Source organism: Ricinus communis, chromosome 10, assembly GCF_019578655.1.
Source record: "Ricinus communis isolate WT05 ecotype wild-type chromosome 10, ASM1957865v1, whole genome shotgun sequence".
NCBI lineage: Eukaryota > Viridiplantae > Streptophyta > Magnoliopsida > Malpighiales > Euphorbiaceae > Ricinus > Ricinus communis.
In genome coordinates this window covers 13,704,901-13,724,735 of record NC_063265.1, presented here as the reverse complement: position 1 = coordinate 13,724,735, position 19,835 = coordinate 13,704,901, and the positions used below count along the sequence as shown (strand labels likewise).

The window sequence follows — 19,835 nt, the reverse complement described above, 5'->3', positions numbered from 1 at the left end:
GTCAAAAGTCTGCCTTATCAGTGCTGATATCGTTACAACGCTGTTCATATTATTAAGTTGATGTATCTCTTTATTGGGTCTGCAATGTTTTTAGTTGTCGGACTTCTTGGAAACCCCTAAATAGACGTGCATGTGTTAAAATGAGAAAAAGCAGGCTAGTGGTATTCATTTTTTCTTTACTAAAAAATCCATGGTTTCCCGGTAGAGCCCCATTTATTTTATTACTGATGTCTAGATTATACAACAGAACCTCGACTTAAACTTGCAAGCATTAAGTTATTACCATATCTCTGAAATGTCCTGTACTGTTGCATCAATCTTCCAAATGAAACAGCTACTAATAATATTCAAGTCTAAATATGCCTCAAAAAATTCCAACAACTAGCACAATCCTGTAAATGCATTCGTCTAATTGCCGGGTTGATGGATTCGTGGATGCCACCTACCAAAATGGTGAAAACTAAAAACTAAAGCAAAAGAATAGATTGTAAAATTTTAAGGCAGGAATTATTAATATTATTTATTTAAAAAAAAAAAAGCAAAGGATGGAGTGGAAATGAAAAGCAATTATTCTGGTATCGAAAAGGTAAAAACTTTACTAATCCCACGATAAGACAGCACATTTTGGATAATAATCAATTATCAATGGCATTAAATATTAAAAGAAAAAATAAATTGAAAAAGCCAAAGCTCAGCACAAATTCCTGTGCTGTGTTAACCGAACCATAACAACGGTCCAGATCTCACCAACAGACAAACCCACGGCCAAGATGAAGTCATGTAGAGGATCCTCCTTTGTCGCACAGGGTTCGATGGATCGCTTTCGGTCTCGTGATAGGGACATGAGGCGGCAACAGAGACCCTTCTGCCAACGTGGCATTGGAACCCACCTCTCTGCTCCTCCTCTGAAAGGCGGGAACCCAGTTTTGTCCTCAGAAGGAGAAAGAATGGTCCTTTTTAACTCTCATCCACACTCAACACTGTTTCCTTTTTCAATATAATAGATTTTTAAAATTTTAATACACAATCTTCGCTGCTCTACTGCATGTATAATGTATATGTGTAAGTGTATAAGAGAACGGAGAGAGAGAGAGAGAGAGAGAGAGAGAGAGAGAGAGACTGAAAGAGGCTCCGTCTGGCTAAGTAGCAAATAGGTGTGACTCTGAGTCTCTTCTTTCTTTCTTTACCTACTATATTAGAATTTGCCTTCTCTTCTCAAACAATAATTTGGGTTTTTGTAGTTACTGTGATTTTCTCTAAGGAAAAAGAAAGACAGCAACTCTTTTCTCTCTGCGTTTAAGCTGCTAAGAAGAAGGATTGGTCTTTTTCGGTCTTCTCTCTTATTTGGTTCTTCCCACATTCTTTGCATAAATGTGGCTTTGAGAGTTGGGTTATCTATTTTCTTTTCTTTTTCTTCTTTTCTTTTTTGGTATTAATTATGGGAATAAAAAAGATTGTTTGATACCTTTGGTGTTAGATTCATGTAGAAAAGCCACGACTTTGAAGTCCTAGAAATGGGAATCGGACACCATATGATTCCTTAGCTGTCTTTCTTGTGAAGATTTTGAGTTTCAAATTCGATTTTTATCTCATTATATTCCTCATGAAATCATATTCTTCATTTTCAGTCTGATTGCCTTTCGGATATTAAAAACTGAACTTTTTGTCTAAAATCTTGCTATTGAACTGCAAAGTTTCGCTTTCTGCTCGAGTTTGTAACCTGAAGATGTGGGTTCTCAGGGCTCTTTGGTTTTGAGCTTCTGCTTTCATTTATAGGATTTTGGTGCTTGTGGACCTTACAGAGTCTTATGGAGAAAAGAAGATACAGTCCTCAACTTACTTGCAAAGTCACAGCTCTGCTTTTGCTGTTGAGTTTTTGCTTTCACCCATCAATAGTACAATGCTTAGAAAGTAGAACTAGAATGACAAGGCATCTCTCTACTCAACCTCCATCGCCTTCTAGGCCATCCCAGTTCAACACTGGACTCAAGAGAATCCTTATCAGCGTCATTTTAGGAGTCTTAACTGGATTATCAGGGGCCATTCTTTGTGCCTATTTAGTCCGTTGCTTAGTCCGCTACATGAACAGAACTCCAATCCTCAAAGGCCCTGTTATATTTTCCCCAAAAATTGCTTCCAAAACTCTTCAATCAGCTCTTGCAAGTGAAAACCAGTTGCTGGGTTCAAGCTCAAACGGGAATTACTACAGAACTGTTCTAGACAATGGGCTCACAATTGCTGTCAAGAGGCTCGAACCATTTGAGAGTGGCTCACCAGAGAGGCAGAACAAATCTGTCAAGCGAAGGATACAGCAGGAGCTGGAAAGACTAGCAAGCTTGAGACATAGGAATTTGATGAGTTTAAGGGCTTATGTTAGAGAATCTGATAGATTCTCTCTGGTCTATGATTATGTGCCAAGTGGGAGTCTTGAAGATGCAATGAGCAGAGTGAGGGAAAATCATTTGCAACTCAGTTGGGAAGTTCGACTTCGGATTGCTGTTGGGATTGTTAAGGGGCTTAGGTATCTTCACTTTGACTGTGTCCCTCAAATTTTGCATTACAATTTAAAGCCTACAAATGTAATGTTGGATGCTGAGTTTGAACCAAGGTTGGCAGATTGTGGATTGGCTAAGCTCATGCCTAATTTGGACAGAGCTACTTGTGGCTACAGTGCTCCAGAGTGCTTCCAGAATTGCAGGTACATAAATTTGTATTACTTCTTAAAAAATGTTTTTGAAATGCTTTGCGCTGTTACGCTTTTTTGAAATCAAATATGTTGTAATTGTGATGCAAGAGTCAACTTCAGCTTATACCTAGGCCTCTCTAAGGCTCTTATGATTCTGGTTGCATGGATGACTTCTAATTGTTGTAATTAAGTTGTTATCGGTTCAATTCATATTTTTCATTCTAAGCTTAAGTCTTTGCTGTTCAATGTGACTTGAGAAACTTGTGATTCTTTCCTTCATTAACATAGTTCTTATAACATTAAGTTTGGTCAGTTGAACCCTTTCAGGTTTAGATATGTTGAGACATTAGATGATAAACATGGAGATTTGCACACAGTGAAATGGGAATTCAACACAATATTGTACAAGTACTTCTTTCTAGTATTAGCTATTGCTCTCTGTATGTCGTAGAAAACGTAAATTCTTGACAATTAACTGATTGTTTAGTATCTCTGCTTGGTTTAATTTGTTCGAAATATGCCTGCATTGCTTTATTTCTATTTTCTTATGTAATCTCTTGTTTGAATCAGACCCACTTATACTGTTATAATAACATAAATTTTTTCCGAATTTTTTACCAGGTATACAGATAAGAGTGACATCTTTAGCTTTGGGATGATTTTGGGCGTTCTGTTGACTGGAAGAGACCCGACTGACCCATTTTTTGGAGAAGCAGCCAGTGGAGGTAGTTTAGGTCGTTGGCTTCGGCATTTGCAACAAGCAGGGGAGGCAAAGGAAGCACTTGATAAGAGTATTCTTGGGGAAGAAGGCGAGGAAGATGAGATGCTCATGGCAGTAAGGATTTCTGTTGTCTGCCTATCAGATTTGCCTGCGGATAGACCTTCAAGTGATGAGCTTGTTCTCATGTTATCCCAGCTGCACAGTTTTTAACGTAAATGTAACTAATGGAATTTTTCTGCTTTGAGGGCTTTGGTTCGCATTTTTTGTGGAGTCTTTTTAACTCGTTCGCAAGCTGTGGAGAGGCCGAGGCATGGTGCTTGTAGTTGTGGCCTTCTTAGTTTTCTTGAATATTCTTTTTTTATTTTTTATGTTTTTCTTTTACGATGTCGTATACATGACTTATCAGTAATGCTGTAACTCAAAAGTCTGATATAGTCAAGGGAATTATTACTAACGCCAAAGAAGAAACTGTTTTACCAATGACTATGGAGGACGCATCTCTATTATTGTGTTCTCAACTAATGACGGTGGGGTTTTGTTGGCTGTCTTTACTTGACATAACCTTTTAGGAATTACAGGCCTTTTCACCTTATACAATCATGCATCTCTCTGCACTGTCCCCCTCTTTTTCTTTTCTTCCTTTTCCCCTTTAATCCACATGGGCCATATGAGGCTTAGAGCATTATGTGCTGTGTGTACCTTTGTTACATCCATCAAGTTAGAACCATGGTGGAACCTCGTTGAATTCTTGTTTTGATTGAGATATCCAGGGTGCCCCCGATCAAGCTCTGCCTTTTTTTACTTTATGTTCTATGAATCATTGAATTGTGACCGTAGGAGAAAACAAGACAGCGAAAGTACAAGGTTTGAGATGAGATATGGATAGACAGACTGCTATGCTGTTTTTACTGATGGGTGGAATCTTCAGTGATTAAAGATTTAAGATAATACCAAATCCAAAAAATTAACAAAACCTGCTTATAGCGTTGCCATTTCCCCCATGCTTCAGATATTATTGGAAAAAGAAGAGATAAATGGTGCTGTCCCATTTTCCTTGCAATTACTGGGACGCTCTAGGCTATATTCTTCCAAAGTGAAAAGTTGGTTTACTTAGATTAAGTTTGCATTTGGTTCAATAGTGTGAGAAAACGTACTTCATGAGGTGTTTTATGCCCAGGGAGCATGAAAAGTATAGTGGAAAAGGAAACTGAAAAAGAAAAGGAAACTGCATGTGGTGTGGATGGATTGTAGAAAGAGCTGTAGAGATGGTCATGCCAAAAGCAGCAGCATGCTCCAAAAGGCTGCCGCCCTTAACATCTGGTGGCTGCCAAGTTTGTCATATTGTCTATTGTTAACATATCAGCATCATTCCATTTGATCGATCTGCCTTCATTCTGCTGATTTGGTCTGCAACTCTAGATTGTTTGTGTCATTCAAATTCTGCTAAAAGGAAACTATGGAGAATTGTCATGCTCCCATACTGCTGCTGTTGTTGTTCATGTAAAAAGGTAGTTCTAGTTCTAGTAAAATAATCTTTTTATGTAGGTGATGATATATTGATATGATTGATCTGTATTTGGTTTGTCATGTCGGTTGGATAGGAAAAGAAAAGTGACATCATATCGATCGATCTGCAAATCATGCATGTCTCTGTACATCAAGATTGACCCACAACCCGTTTTATCCGAAATCCAATTATACCGTTTGAAAATTGAATGGGCCTCTTCTATTTCTATTTTGAAATAGAATTATTTGTTCATAGATTTACTTAATAAAACTAATAGATTCCATCTATGATTTAACATCAACTTCTATCTCAATCTGAATGCCAATTTAGGCATCTTACATAGTTTGATTTGAAGTGAGCTCTGGAGACTTATTCGATTGCCAAGTTATGCGCATATTTCTACTCAATAATACTTCTTATATGTGTTTCTATTAAATTATAAATAATCATTTTTTTTTTAATCTGTTTTAAAATGTGTATATGTATTTCTATTAATTTCACAATGAGCAGCATATTTTACTTTTTATTAATTTCACAAAAAAGGAGTGAGGGAAACGATCTGAGTAGCTTCCCAATGGTTCATAGTGTTTTTGCTAGTTGAAAGATTGAAACGCAGTCTTGCTCCTGGGACCACGACAATAATACTAACAATAATATCCAAAACCGTGAAAGCTTCACCACCGCATTCTCAGTCAGATACACAATTGAATCAACCTTATCCATCCACTGCAAAAATCTTGCTACCTTATCTCTTCTGTCATTATCACCTTAACATGCTTATAATTCTGGTTCCCCCTCCTATTTGGTTCAATTTCAAATCCCAAATCCACACAACAATCCCAACAACAAAACAAAATGCAGGCAGCCTTGCATCTTCCACCCCCACCCCTCTCCATTGTAAGAAGTGCCACAGCCTTGCCATGGAGGTCCATCCAAAAGTTTAACACTACTAGATGCTCCCCAATCAGAGCTAGTACACCAGTTGGCAATGACACTTCAACAGTTGATTACAGCTCCGTGGTTTCGTACGTCTCAAAACTCTTTTTTTTATCGACCATCAAACTGTAAGTGATTTTGGCATGTAACAACCATGTAATTTGGATGCTTGTTCTGTGCAGTGTTTTCCCAGCTGAGGCTTGTGAGACAATAGGAGGTGAAGTTTGTGATGTTGATATGTATCCTGAAGTGAAGCTCAAGCCAGAAGCCGAAAGCACTACTGCAGCTAGCACTGCTACTGAGCATATTGATAGAGAATACTTACAGTATGACAGTCCGAAGACGTAAGATCTTAAAATCCCATGCTTTCCTCTCTTTTTCTATAAGTTTTTCTAATTAGGAAATATACGAATTGAATATACATAGAAAATTTAGATCTTCTGTTTGATGTATGATTCTTTTGTCCCAGGGTGTTCCTAGAAGAGGCTTGTGACGATCTTGGAGGAGAGTTTTGTGACCCTGAGTATCAGCGACCCTGAGTACCAGAGAAGAAGTACTAGTACAAAGCTATGTGAATATGTATTATCTCTTAGATATGCATCTAACAAAGTTAATGAATAATGAACTGTAAAATTGAATTTGTGCTTTGTGATTCCAAGCTATCAACTAGTAAAACTTTCCTTCATCCTCTAGACTGGAGAAGATATATATATATATGTATATTATATATATATATATATGCTGTCGAAGGAGGATTTAAAAAATTCTACGGACTTCAACATATACAACTACATCACGCTTGATGCGAGCACTTAACTTACAGGAAGGAAAGCATGCAAGATACAGTTTTTGATAGACTTACCAGCCATGTTATCAGGTAGATTTTATATAAGATCATAAGAGTAATAATATTGATGCAATGGAGACACCAACACTACGTCTTACTCTCGTCATCCTCGAAGATCCTTTCCAAGTAAAGAAATTGAAGTGCCACGGAGTACTTTGCACTCCTGCTCCTCTCAGAGTTTTCACTTGCCAAATTGCTGTTTCTTCTTAGAAGAAATGATCCCTGGCCATCACCTTCAACATAGACATTTAATCTAACTTATGGCACATACCAATAAAAAAACAAATACACAAAATTTATTGTGAAAAAATTACGAGGTTTTACTTAGGTCCAAACCTTTGATGGTAAAAATGGCAGAGACCCATCTTTTATAGATAAACAGCAATCTTGGGGAATCTCCATGGTGGGTATCAGAAAGCAAAAGTTTACAGTGACCTTTCTCACTATACATGCAAACTTAGCAAATTACAATAGAAAAAGGAATATTGAAGAAAGAGGCAAGTTTTGTTTGAACTAATTAAACTCACTTTGCATGCATTACAGCATTGTGACATAAAGCAAGAATCCGAACCATTGCCAAGTCTCTTCCGCGAGGATTCTCATATCTCTCTTGGCAGCTCCTTCATTATAGTAATTATTATCAGAATTAAGTCAAAATTAAGATAAAACAAAAAATAGAAAATTAGAAAGAGAATACCTTTGATTAAAAAAGTCTCCGAAATCATCAATGATGACTGCTGATGGAAATGCATCATACATGTGGAATGCAGCAAAGTACTTCTTGACCCCTTCATCATCATCCACATACCTTTTCACGAAAATTAAATCAATTGATGATACATTTAATTGGAAGTAATAAGTGCTATTAAGAATTGCTTACTTCATTTGTATGCGTTGAAAGGTACCGGAAGATGGGTCAATGCCCTGAAATCAATTAATTATCAGCACATGACAAAATTTGAGAACAAAAGCTAAAAAGAAAGCACCTGAGAGAGAAACGGTGGTTTGGTGTCTAGCTTCCGGCGGTTGCATATAAATACGACGGAGTTACTGCCTCTCTCGTCTATCGCAGCGTTATATGCGAACTGGAAGAGTAGAGACGTTTTCCCGCTGCAAATATACACAAGGTTTTAATATGTATTTATATATATTGAAAGAGAGAGGTGTAACTATTCATTAGCACTCACCAAGAGGGCGGACCCGAGAGAAGCATAATTGGGGTTGGCAGGGAGTGCTGGCGGGAAAGATCCAGTTGACCGCCAGGAAAGAACTGCTCCACCATCTTCGGAAATGTGCGGTCGAGTACGTGAAGCACCTCTTTCGGTTGGTTTCACTCGTAATTTTTAGATAAAGGTAAATATAAGCCCCGAATTTTATTTAAAGTGTAATTAAATCCTTAAATTTAAAATAGCTCAATTTTTTTGGAGACGACTCCATTACATTTCAAAAAATTTAAAAAGGTAGAATAATTACGTTTTTAAAATTATTTAATTCTGCCTATTCTCACTGTATAATAATATGAAATCTAATTAATTTAAGAAGCTAAAAAAGAATTATTTTAACACTTTCAAACTCATTCTTTTTCCACATATAAAGAAGTATTAAGTTTATCTTTGAATAGAAAAAAATAAATAATAATTTTTATTTTACTTTGAAAAAAGAATAATAATATTGTTATCATTGGCTGAAAAAATAGTTTTAAATATATAAATGTTATGTTTTTAAAAATTTTAAGATATAATTACGTTACTTGAAATTAAATAATTTATTTTTTAATTAAAATTTTAAAAATGGTTTCGACTTCCAAGCTGACGGGGACCGATACTTATCTAATGGCTTAATATTCAAGTTTAATATAGGTCTAATTATGTAAAAGAAAAAAAGAAAGAATTTAGATCTTTTAATAATTTTACCGACTTTTTTTATAAAACACTCTAGATTTTATTTTTATTTTTTTATAGAATACAATTGGAGAGACCAATATTAGTTACTGCAATGAATTTTACCAAGTGAGTATTTTGTTTACAAAGAAAAAAAGAGAAATTAGTGAACAAGTGTTGTTGAGTCGTCTGATGTATTTGTTATAGACTCTGATTACGGTGGATTATTATGGAAGCAATGTTGTCATCTTTTATGAAGAGTAGTATTCGACACATCAATATTGAGTATTTTGTTTACATATTATTATTCGGTTGCAGTGCTAAAGCCAAAGTCCAACCAGTTTCACTTTTGATTAAGATTCATATTATTTATGTCAATAAGTAACAGCAGACACAAGGACTCATTGATTCACCTTATAGCGACAAATCGAAGGGAATTTTAGAAAGATTTTTGTACAGAAAATAAGTCTGTTATGGGACTTTTTATCTTAATCTAGAACCTCTGCTATTCTATTCTTCTCAATTACGAATTTACAAAGTTCAATATGGGCTGGGGCCTAGGCCTAGGGTTCCCCAAAGCCATTTATTATATATTTTCTGGATGTTATTATTTTTATTTATTTATCATTTTTACATGCTTTTCAGTGGATTACGGGCCCACTATCCATTCATTGGAATATATATCTATAATAATATCGAAAATAAATAAATTAAAAATTGAACTAACCAGTGAAGGAATCAAGGTCAAACATTCAATTATTAACCAGCTAATCGTTGTAAACAGTTATAAAATTGTTTGACAATTCGATTAACCAGACTGTCTTATTTTACTACCTGCCATCTCATTTCACGTTCTAACTCTCAAATTGCTCTACTTTTCAGTAATTAACTAAAGAATCCTCTGTATTAACAAAGGCAGGTGATAGTATTATTTCATTGCGAGTATATAATTAATTATTAAAAACTTTTGGATACAAAATAAGACGAACTGTACAGGGATAAACAGGAGACAATTCATTGAAAATGGAAAAAGAAAAAGATAGAGAAAGGATAAACATAAATCTGATTTCAGTTCACGATATTGAGTTAATGTGGGGAAGGCTGCTGCTGCTGCCACTGCTCACTGTCTCATTGCTATGCTTTTTCTGCATATAATGCCAACTAAACTCAGTGCATTCATCACAAGTGTTTCTGCCCACTCCCAAATATTATTAGTTTTTCTTTTTTCAAATAAAAACATGTCATTTACTAAAAATAGGAAAAAAGAAATGTTATCTACCCTGGTTTGGATCAATATTCATCCATGTCATGCTAATGGCCAAAGCCCTGAAGTCTGTACAAGGTTGAAGTTTTGTGAACCACAAGTGCCTATTATTAGCTTTGAGTTGTCCTATCCATTCGACACGTGTAACAACACAAGTCCTCATCAATGCCCTTCAACTACCACCAACTTGCTATTCAAGTCAACATTAGTAACCCACTCAGTAGTTTTGCTTCTTTTTCTTTTTTACATATCCATACTTAAAAATTAATTAATAATATATATTTTCATTATTATAAGCACGACCGAGAAGCTATAATCTCAAACATATTGCACAACTGAAACATGTATCATTATAAAAGAAAAAAGAGAAAGAAATCGTGGTTTATTTAATTTTGTAAAGGGGCATGGCTTTGACATTGTAGGTTAATTTTGACTCAGATGCCTCTTTAATATTCACGTAATCTAGCAGCATTTAACATGTTATATAGTATTTGTAACGAAAACAACCTCTTCATTTTGTTTTACGTTTTATGGTGTCCATGCAGCGGTTCGAAATGGACAGCCTACGTTCTCATCCAAAACTACGTGTCATGTAATCCTAGGTGGACCATTAAGTCTCCTTTGTCCACAAGAAACAAATACTTTATGGACAATGTCTAACTCCCTATCCAGTACATATAAATTTATATCTTTTTTCTTTTTAAAAAAAAATTAAAGATCAATTGATAAATTTTATTCTTGATCATTTTTTTAATTCAAAATATATATTAGCATCACCCATCTTTATTTTATAAAAATACTGATACGTCCATTTAGTGCTGAAGAAGCACCTAAACCACCATATTACAGACGATTAGTTATGTAATTAATAACTATTTTGATTTGATAATAAAATAAAAGTTATCTTAAAAATGAAGGCCGAAATTTTAATTTGATATACTAAAAAAAAAAAAAAAAAAAACAGGTTGTGTAACTATAAACCAACCAAAGTCGCGCGACTTAAGATGGTGTGGCCCGATTTTCTCATTAGAATAATAATATATTTTTTATGTTTGGCAATTAAATAATTAAATTTTTAAAATTAATAATTATATGTGATAATTTATAAAAAAATAAAAAAATAATATTTTTAATAGGTCACATATTTATATTAAATTAGATAAAAAATAAAAAAATATAGTAAAGATATATATTATAAAAATAATAAAATAATAATTTTATCTATCATATACAAACGTATTTTTTACCAAATCACTAGAATTTTAAAATACAATAAATATTAATTAAAAAATTAAAATTAAACTACTAAATTAAAAATTAATAGAGATTAGAAAAAAATATTATATAAAATAAAATTTATATCACTAATAAATTTATTTTAACTTTAAAAATTTAATAAATTTTACTTTCTCATTTATATATCTGTAAAAATATAAAAAATAAAAAATTATCTGCGAAAGCTTAATTTATTAATTTTTAAAAACTATCATATACTAAATTTATTAATTCTTAGAGTTTAACTATTTAATTGTCATTTTCTTCACAAATTTTTAGTACAATTATTTCTTCCTGATTTTCCTATTATTATTTTGCAGCGGTCTATCAGCACAAGAAAAGCACCCTCTCATCTAATCATCCGACACGTGTGCTCCCGGTATACGCAACTATCCTTTGTATTTCCGGGTATCCGGGCTTTTCCAATTGTATGAGCTCTGATTAAGCCACCTCTCATATTACTAGGAAAATGGCACGTGTCGTTTGTATAACTGATGGGTGATTTTCTTTCAGGTTACATTATCACGTTCCTCTTTGAAAATAAATAATCTCAATTCTTCCACACCGATTCGCTTGCCTGTTATTATCGGGACAAAATCTCTTCCTGAAATCAGAACAACTTTCCGTCTAGCTAGACAAACACCGTGTACTGTTCAACCAATAAAAACCAAACACTGTAACCGCCGTTAACATAATCGTTTACCCAATAGTGTTTAATAGCTCTCTCTGCCGGTTAAGCAGAGGACAAAACAGCTAAAGGAGGTATACCTACCGGAGCTACCGGTAGTCCGGTAGTGAACAATAATTCAATCTGACTTCACTGCAGTAGGTCAAAAAAAAGATTTTTTTTGTTAAAAAAAAACGTTTAATAAGTCACGAAAAACACAAACACAGTGTACGAGTGGTAATGGGAGCAACTATTGCTGAGACGGTTGCAGAAGAGAGAGAAAGCGAGGCAGACGATGAAGAGAAAGAGATTAAAAAAGTTGCTGTTGATGTTGTTGCTGTTGTTAGTGTCAATATTGAATCCAGAGATCATTATTTCATTTCCTGTTTCAGTTGCAGCAGACGACTCTCACCTCTCAAGCTAGGATTTCAATTAGTAACATCACCAGCTTTTATTTGAAAGAGGAGGATTCTGTTTGAGCTTTTAATATAAAATTATTGTTAGTTACAACTGAAAACTTTCATTTCTCTAAGTTTATTATTGGTTTTGGATTACGATGGATGACAACGGGAATGGAATCGCTGTTTCCGGTAAAGGTTTACTTCTGTAATGAATTGGATAATAGATTTTCTTTTTTTTCCTTTTTTGGTTTGTTGAGAAATATGTTTTGATGGTGCAGATTCAGGAGATGCACTGTACAAGGAGCTGTGGCACGCTTGTGCTGGTCCTTTGGTGACGGTGCCTCGCCAAGGAGAGCTCGTTTTCTACTTTCCTCAAGGTCATATCGAGCAGGTTTGTTTAGTGATTCTTTTTTTTTCTTCCTTCTCTTTTAGAAAAATATGCGTGTTTTCTCTTTCTGGTTTATTTTGTGTATATTTTGATGTGATACGCAGGTGGAAGCATCGACGAATCAGGCAGCTGATGAGCAAATGCCAGCTTATGATCTTCCAGGGAAAATTTTATGTCGTGTGGTCAACGTCCAATTAAAGGTAATGGTTGAGAGTACAGTCTCATCCTGTTATAACAGTTTGTTCTTCCACGTTAGCGTTTCATTACTGTATGTTGTATGTTTTGAATGTAGGCTGAACCTGACACAGATGAAGTGTTTGCTCAAATAACTTTGCTCCCTCAATCTGAAGTATGTTTCATTTTTTATTTTCTTTAGATATGTTCAATTGATATAATAGCTTTTCTATTATAATTATTTTGTGTTTGAAAAGGAGAATTAACTGCTTGAAACATCTAATATAAATGTGCCGACTTGCCAGCAAGATGAGAACTTGGTGGAGAAGAAGGCTCTGCCTGCACCTACACGTCCACGGGTGCATTCCTTTTGTAAGACTCTTACAGCCTCAGATACAAGTACTCACGGTGGATTTTCAGTTTTGAGGCGCCACGCTGATGAATGTCTACCTCCACTGGTATTGAACTTTTCTGTCTTACTTTTTCTATTGGGATTATGTACTACATTTGTCCCAATTTGACATGCTGTCTGCTGCTTGACGTACAGGATATGTCTTTACAACCTCCAGCTCAGGAATTAGTGGCCAAGGATTTACTTGGAAATGAATGGCGGTTCCGCCATATCTTTCGAGGTAATTGTTCTGGTGTTAGGATAATCTTTTCTTGATGTGTGCTTTTGTACTCATCTCCGGAACGGCAGTCTCAGGAATTATTTGCATACTTTTGTGGGAATACTAATATTAGTAAGATTGCCAAATTAGCATTGGTGATAGCAGACATAGATATGTTTTAATGCAACTTCTTGTCATCTTTAATGCCGCAGGTCAACCGAGGAGACACCTTCTTCAAAGTGGTTGGAGCCTATTTGTTAGTGCAAAAAAGCTTGTAGCAGGAGATGCATTTATCTTTCTCAGGTTTGCTATTGTCCGCATCTTTAATCAATTATTATGATGTTTGCAATTTGCATTAGTAAGTTTACTTGTCTTTAGTACAATAGATTCTATGATAAATCCGAAGCCTGAATAGTTTCTGAACTTTGTATCCAGAGGTGAAACTGGGGAGCTTCGTGTAGGAGTAAGACGTGCTATGAGACAGTCATGTAATGTTCCATCTTCTTTCATGTCTAGTCACAGTATGCATATTGGTATTCTTGCCACTGCATGGCATGCAGTTTCAACAGGAACAATGTTCACTGTCTACTACAAACCAAGGTTTGTGTTTTGGTTTTCTGATATTCTGATAGGCTTATGGTTTTCGTCTATATCCTTGTTAACTGACTTTATTGAAAATAGACTTTTCATCGTGAGATGCACTTCTCAGACATACGGCAAAATACATTCTTCAATTACAGCATCTAATGCATGCAATTTTGTATGCATGAGCCATAACAGTGTAAATGTGTTTCATCCTATCCATACAGCTTTATCCACAATATAATGTTTATTGTAGGACTAGTCCTGCCGAGTTTATTATTCCCATGGATAAATATATGGAATCTGTCAAAAACAACTTTACTATAGGGATGAGGTTCAAGATGAGGTTTGAAGCTGAAGAAGCTCCAGAACAGAGGTATAATTTTCTGTTAGTTATGCTAATATTCATTCATTATAATTGCTAGAGAACGGAAATGGCGAGGGACGGTAGATGGATGATGGGGATTACATAATTTCTTAACATGAGTCTTTTTTCTGCACCTAGGTTTTTGGGCACTGTGATTGGAGTTGAACATGCTGATCCCAAGAGGTGGCCCACTTCAAGATGGAGATGCCTCAAGGTACCAGCATATAATTTACTAGGATTTGTAGTTGCCTACCTTTTTAAGCTCAAACCAAGCATGTGTTGTTCAGGTGCGCTGGGATGAAACTTCTTCTCTTCATCGCCCAGATAGGGTTTCCCCTTGGGAAGTAGAACCTGCTTTGGCTCCTCTAGACCCCCTTCCAACGTGTCGGTTAAAAAGGTCACGTTCGAATATGCCAATGCCATCTGCAGATTCCTCTGCTGTAATGAAGAAAGGTAGACTATGGCACATATCACAAGTCTGATCTTCCTAATTTTCCATTGTTCTGCTCTAAATACGGTCTGATTATAAATTATTTCAACAGATAATTGGTTATCAAGAGACCCGCAAAATCAAGACATCCCAACCATGAGAAGCAAACTTGCTGTGAATAATTACTTAGACACTGCTCAAAATCCTAATGGATGGACTCTCTTTCAAGGTAAAGATCAGAATGGCACTGATTTTGACAAGAGAAGATCTGGACCTGATAATGGGATGCCTCAAATGATGCCTGGAGTAGAGTATAAGAATTCAACAACAGGACCAGATACCATACATGAAACCTACGACTTTAGTCGACCTTTGGTTGAATTCCACCCTGCTAATGTTGACCAACTAAAGACTCATGCGTTTGGTCAAGAAAGCAAATTCAACCGGTGTCCTCCGTGCAAGATGCACTCAAGTTCCCCGCATAACACGCCGGAGTCCAAATTAGAGCTTTGTGCTTCAAAAAATAAATACCATTCATTGAATATTAAATCTGACACTCTTAGACAGAATGATACAGTGCATGGTCTTGAAGTTGACTATCAGCCTGGAAGCTGGATTTCGCCTTTGACGAATGCTGATAATTCTCCTTATCTGGCATCAGAAAAGCTATATCCTGTGGCTTTGCAACAGCATGAGGTAAAATCTAAAGAAGATGGCAATTGCAAACTCTTTGGTATCTCCCTCATTAGCAGTCCTGTGCCAATGGAAAACGCAACGGTAGATAATAATTTCATGCATAGGCCACAAGGATTGTTCAATCTTGCATCAGACAAACTGCAAGACTTTGGCTCTGATCTATCATTGCAGCAATTGAAGAAACCAAAGTTTTTTGATAGTACAATTAGATGTGAAGAAGAGAAGTTGTTTATGGCTTCTCATTTTATCGAGGGCAAGCTTCAGAATGGTTCAACAAGATGTGTAAAGGTTCATACTACTCGAGTTTAGTAATCAAGTCAAATTATTTATAGAGTTGATTTTTCTCCTTTTGGAAATAATGATGCCAATATTCATATTTGTGGTTCTACTGAAATAGGTTCACAAGCAAGGGATTGCCGTTGGAAGGTATGTGGACCTGACCAAGTTTAACGGCTATAATGAATTGATAGCAGAATTAGATCGGATTTTTGAATTCAGTGGTGAATTAATCACTTCAAATAAAAACTGGTTGATCGCTTTCACTGATGACGAGGGCGATATGATGCTTGTGGGAGATGATCCCTGGGAGTAAGTACTCAAACTAATGTCTGTTTTGTTGGATTGTATACCTTTTATTTGTAAGGTGCATACTTCCTGGGGCTTGTAGATTTTTATCAAGTTCCTGTTTTTATATGATGCAGGGAATTCTGTAGCATGGTGCGTAGGATCTTTGTATACACTCGAGAGGAGATAAATAGGATGAACCAACGATCCTTGAACCCAGAGCTGGTGGAAAATTCAGTAATTGCAGACCAATTAGCTGGTCCAGAAGAAAAATAAAATTTCAAAGCATCTTCCAGATGTGAACCCCTAGGATAGGACAACGTTCTTAGAGAGACTTCTAATTCGATGGTGCAGGTCACTCTAATAAACTTGTGAAAGTTTTGGCATGGATATGCATTTTGTGGCCTGTTGATGACTTAAGGTCTAAAGCTAAAACCAAGACTAAGATTGCCTTAGAGTCTAGTCTTTCTTTGAGTATTTCTGGCATTCTTTCCTCTTATGTTTCAACTCAGGTTTGACATTTTCTTTTAAAAGATCGAGGAGATTTGAAGATATATTCTTATGCTCACTCTCTTTGTTTAGGTTCTGAAGCTGCAAAAGGGATAGGAAAAAAAAAAAACAGTTATAATGTTGTCTGCTAGCCAATTCATCTTAAATTGGCATCTGGAGAGGGTTTTGGTCATTGCATATGTAACCTTTTGATACTATATGCGGATTACTTTCGGGAGGATTGTTCTGTAGGAAGAAAAATCGGCAGGTTATGTTCCTTAGGAATCCAAACACATACTAGAGAAATCAGGGCCAGCATTTAATTTTCTCTATTTGCTATGTGCGGCCCTGTGTGGTAGTCAGAATAATTAGTGAATTTATAGGGAAACCACGATAGTGCTTTTCGCTCATTTTTCACCAGATCTACACATTGTGTTTATATAAACAATAAACTTAGTATCATTCCAGCTCTCAATCTCTTCCAACCTCTAGGAAGGTGTAAACGAGTCCACTGTGATAAATAAATAATTAATTTCTGGTTTTTACAACAGGTTAGTCGTTCCTGTATAGTTGTTTTTGTTTTGGAAAAATTCCTGAATAGTTTTTTTTTTTTTTTTTTAATTTATATTTTTGGGCAACACAGAAAGGTACAGGGAAAAGTTCCCGTCGTCTGAACTTTGGATGCCGGAGGGAAAAGATTACTTGGGGTTCCAAACGACATATAAGCTTTCCCTTTCGTTTTGGAACGAGAGGAAGAAAAGGTTTCTCCTGTGGTCTAAAAGTCTAGCACTTTACATATAAGAAATTGCTAGGTAAAAGCACTAATCGTCCAAAAGTCTTCTTCAATGGATGTTCAGTATTCTTTCGCTGTAAAACTTTCCAATCCGTCGCTGGTTAAAGCTCATGATAAGGTTCCAATCATAAAATCTGCAAACTTTGCACAATTACCTTCATGGGTTTCGCTTAAGGGCACCCCTCCATTACACCAAGCCCAGCAAAACAGAAAAGGTCAAGTTGAAAATGTCCATTTGGTTTCTCTATCCAAACAGGGAAAGCTCAAAGAAGCTCGTGAATTTCTCAAACAAATGGTCGATGCTGGTATTTCTGTTAGCCCTGATTCTTATAGAAACCTATTTGAAATTTGTGGCAACTCTAAATCTTTGTCGGATGGAAAAATAATTCACGAACTGTTAAGAAGAACCGTAGAGAAACCATCTGTGTTTCTTGAAAACACCGTTCTTAAAATGTATTGTGTATGTGAGAGCTTGGAGGATGCATACAAGGTGTTTGATAAAATGATTGAAAGGAACTTGATTTCTTGGGGCACTATCATATCAGCTTATGCAGAGCATGGACTTCTTGATAAGGCCTTATCTTTGTTTATAAGTATGATTTCTTTGGGAATTAACCCCAATTCGTCCATCTACATTGACCTTTTACGGTCTTTGCTGAATCCTTCTCTTTTAGGGATTGGTAAACAGATACATTCTCATTCTATTAGAAGTGGGCTGGGTGCTGGTGTCTCTATTAACACGGCAATATCAAACATGTACGTCAGATGCGGTTGGTTAGATGGTGCTGAGCTTTTTATTAACAACATGGCTGAAAAGAATGCTGTGGCTTGGACTGGATTGATGGTGGGTTATACTCAAGCTGGGAAACAGAAGAATGCTTTGGATTTGTTCGCCAAGATGGTGTGTGAAGATGTTGAACTGGATGAGTATGTGTTCTCTATTTCTCTCAAGGCATGTGCTGGTTTAAAGGAGTTGAGTTTTGGAAGGCAAATTCATGGTCATATTGTTAAACTTGGATTGGAATCTGAAGTTTCTGTAGGAACTCCTCTTGTAGACTTTTATATCAAATGTGCAAGTTTTGAACTTGCTTCTAAAGTATTTGAGGGGATAAGTGAACCAAATGATGTTTCATGGAGTGCTATGATAACTGGTTATTGTCAAATAGGTGAATTTGAGGAAGCTCTCAAGATTTTCGAATCTTTAAGGAGTAATATTGAGAATTTAAATTCATTCACATATACAAGCATTTTCCAGGCATGTTCTGCACTTGCGGACTTTAGTACAGGTACTCAAGTTCATGCAGATGCAATAAAAAGAAGTTTAATAGCCAGCCAACATGGAGAGAGTGCAATGATTACCATGTATTCAAGATGTGGCAGATTAGATTATGCTAATCTAGCCTTTGAAACAATAGATGGACCTGATGCTGTGGCATGGACTGCTATAGTTGCTGGTTATGCTTATCAGGGCAATGCTACTGAAGCTCTAAAGCATTTTTGGCGGATGCAGGGTTCTGGCGCAAGACCAAATGCAATTACATTCATTGCAGTTTTAACAGCTTGTAGCCATTCAGGTTTGGTTGCAGAAGGCAAGCAGTATTTAGATTTGATGAGCAGCAAGTATGGTATGGCCCCAACTATTGATCATTATGATTGCGTGATTGATATATATTCTCGTGCTGGATATCTGCAGGAAGCACTAGAAGTAATAAGGAGAATGCCATTTGATCCAGATGCAATGAGTTGGAAATGTTTACTGGGTGGGTGTTGGACCCACAGGAATCTTGAGCTTGGGAAAATCGCAGCTGAGAACCTCCTTCAGCTGGATCCAGAGGACACTGCAGGTTATATTCTGATGTTTAACCTTTATGCTTCATTTGGGAAATGGAAAGAAGCAGCCAATGTTAGAAAGTCAATGGCAGAAAGAAACTTGAGGAAGGAGCTTAGCTGCAGCTGGATTACGGTCAAGGGTAAAGTGCACCGGTTTATAGTGGGGGATAAACACCATCCTCAGACAGAACAGATCTATAAGAAATTAGGAGAGTTCAAAGATATTATTAAAGCTGAGAATGGCCTTTTGACAGAAGAAGATGTATCAAGTAGTTTACCAGAGAGGAAAGAACAGCTTCTTGAGCATAGCGAGAGATTGGCAATAGCATTTGGGTTGATATCCGTCCCAAGTAATGCTCCCATAGTGGTTTTCAAGAACCTAAGGGCATGCAGAGACTGCCATGATTTTGCTAAACAGGTATCAGGGGTCACAGGACGTGTAATTGTGGTTAGAGATTCATTTAGATTTCATCACTTCAAGTTAGGTGAATGTTCTTGCAATGACTACTGGTGATTCTCCTAATCCATTAATCTGTTACAGCATTGCATTTTACAGATTTAATAGTTATCAACCCTTAGTCAAGTGCTAAAAGCTTTTATGCTTGAAAGTGTCATTCAAGTCCTCTCCAATTGATTCAGATAGATGTATGAGCTTGATTAGTCTTTTGATTATCTTTTGTGATCCGGTCTAGGGGGGAAATTAACTATAAAAGTATATCGATCGGTG

The 19,835-nt window shown here is 36.1% G+C and overlaps 5 protein-coding genes across 6 annotated transcripts; 4 read left to right on the top strand and 1 right to left on the bottom strand.

The window, feature by feature from the left end:
• Window positions 1–47: 47 nt before the first annotated feature.
• Window positions 48–3,913, top strand: LOC107260752 (inactive leucine-rich repeat receptor-like protein kinase CORYNE). The gene is made up of 2 exons (XM_025156194.2): window positions 48–2,698; window positions 3,308–3,913. Exons 1-2 carry the CDS (start codon window positions 1,809–1,811, stop codon window positions 3,615–3,617), a joined length of 1,200 nt encoding a protein of 399 aa, XP_025011962.1. The 5' UTR covers window positions 48–1,808; the 3' UTR covers window positions 3,618–3,913.
• Window positions 3,914–5,769: 1,856 nt separating this feature from the next.
• Window positions 5,770–6,490, top strand: LOC8285684 (light-regulated protein, chloroplastic). The gene is made up of 3 exons (XM_002512615.4): window positions 5,770–5,939; window positions 6,033–6,194; window positions 6,320–6,490. The coding sequence occupies exons 1-3, from the start codon at window positions 5,770–5,772 to the stop codon at window positions 6,387–6,389; spliced, it is 402 nt and encodes a 133-aa protein (XP_002512661.1). The 3' UTR covers window positions 6,390–6,490.
• A 68-nt stretch (window positions 6,491–6,558) lies between these two features.
• On the bottom strand, window positions 6,559–8,063 carry LOC8285683. The gene is made up of 7 exons (XM_025156113.2): window positions 7,885–8,063; window positions 7,684–7,807; window positions 7,578–7,621; window positions 7,395–7,505; window positions 7,225–7,317; window positions 7,034–7,140; window positions 6,559–6,930 (listed from the first exon to the last, which is right to left on the bottom strand). Exons 1-7 carry the CDS (start codon window positions 7,977–7,979, stop codon window positions 6,785–6,787), a joined length of 720 nt encoding a protein of 239 aa, XP_025011881.1. The 5' UTR covers window positions 7,980–8,063; the 3' UTR covers window positions 6,559–6,784.
• A 3,637-nt stretch (window positions 8,064–11,700) lies between these two features.
• LOC8285681 (auxin response factor 2B) lies at window positions 11,701–16,550 on the top strand. 2 transcript variants are annotated; one of them, XM_015715037.3, is made up of 14 exons: window positions 11,701–12,373; window positions 12,463–12,575; window positions 12,677–12,772; window positions 12,865–12,921; window positions 13,052–13,204; window positions 13,294–13,378; window positions 13,570–13,660; window positions 13,793–13,957; window positions 14,196–14,315; window positions 14,445–14,520; window positions 14,594–14,759; window positions 14,849–15,735; window positions 15,830–16,020; window positions 16,134–16,550. In XM_015715037.3, the coding sequence occupies exons 1-14, from the start codon at window positions 12,340–12,342 to the stop codon at window positions 16,270–16,272; spliced, it is 2,373 nt and encodes a 790-aa protein (XP_015570523.1). In that variant the 5' UTR covers window positions 11,701–12,339; the 3' UTR covers window positions 16,273–16,550. The 2 variants fall into 2 exon arrangements, with proteins under 2 accessions (XP_015570523.1, XP_015570524.1); XM_015715038.3 differs by having other exon boundaries at window positions 11,705–12,373; window positions 14,849–15,720.
• A 147-nt stretch (window positions 16,551–16,697) lies between these two features.
• On the top strand, window positions 16,698–19,691 carry LOC107260765 (pentatricopeptide repeat-containing protein At5g13270, chloroplastic). Its single transcript, XM_015715039.3, has one exon. It carries the CDS (start codon window positions 17,331–17,333, stop codon window positions 19,620–19,622), a length of 2,292 nt encoding a protein of 763 aa, XP_015570525.1. The 5' UTR covers window positions 16,698–17,330; the 3' UTR covers window positions 19,623–19,691.
• Window positions 19,692–19,835: the final 144 nt, after the last annotated feature.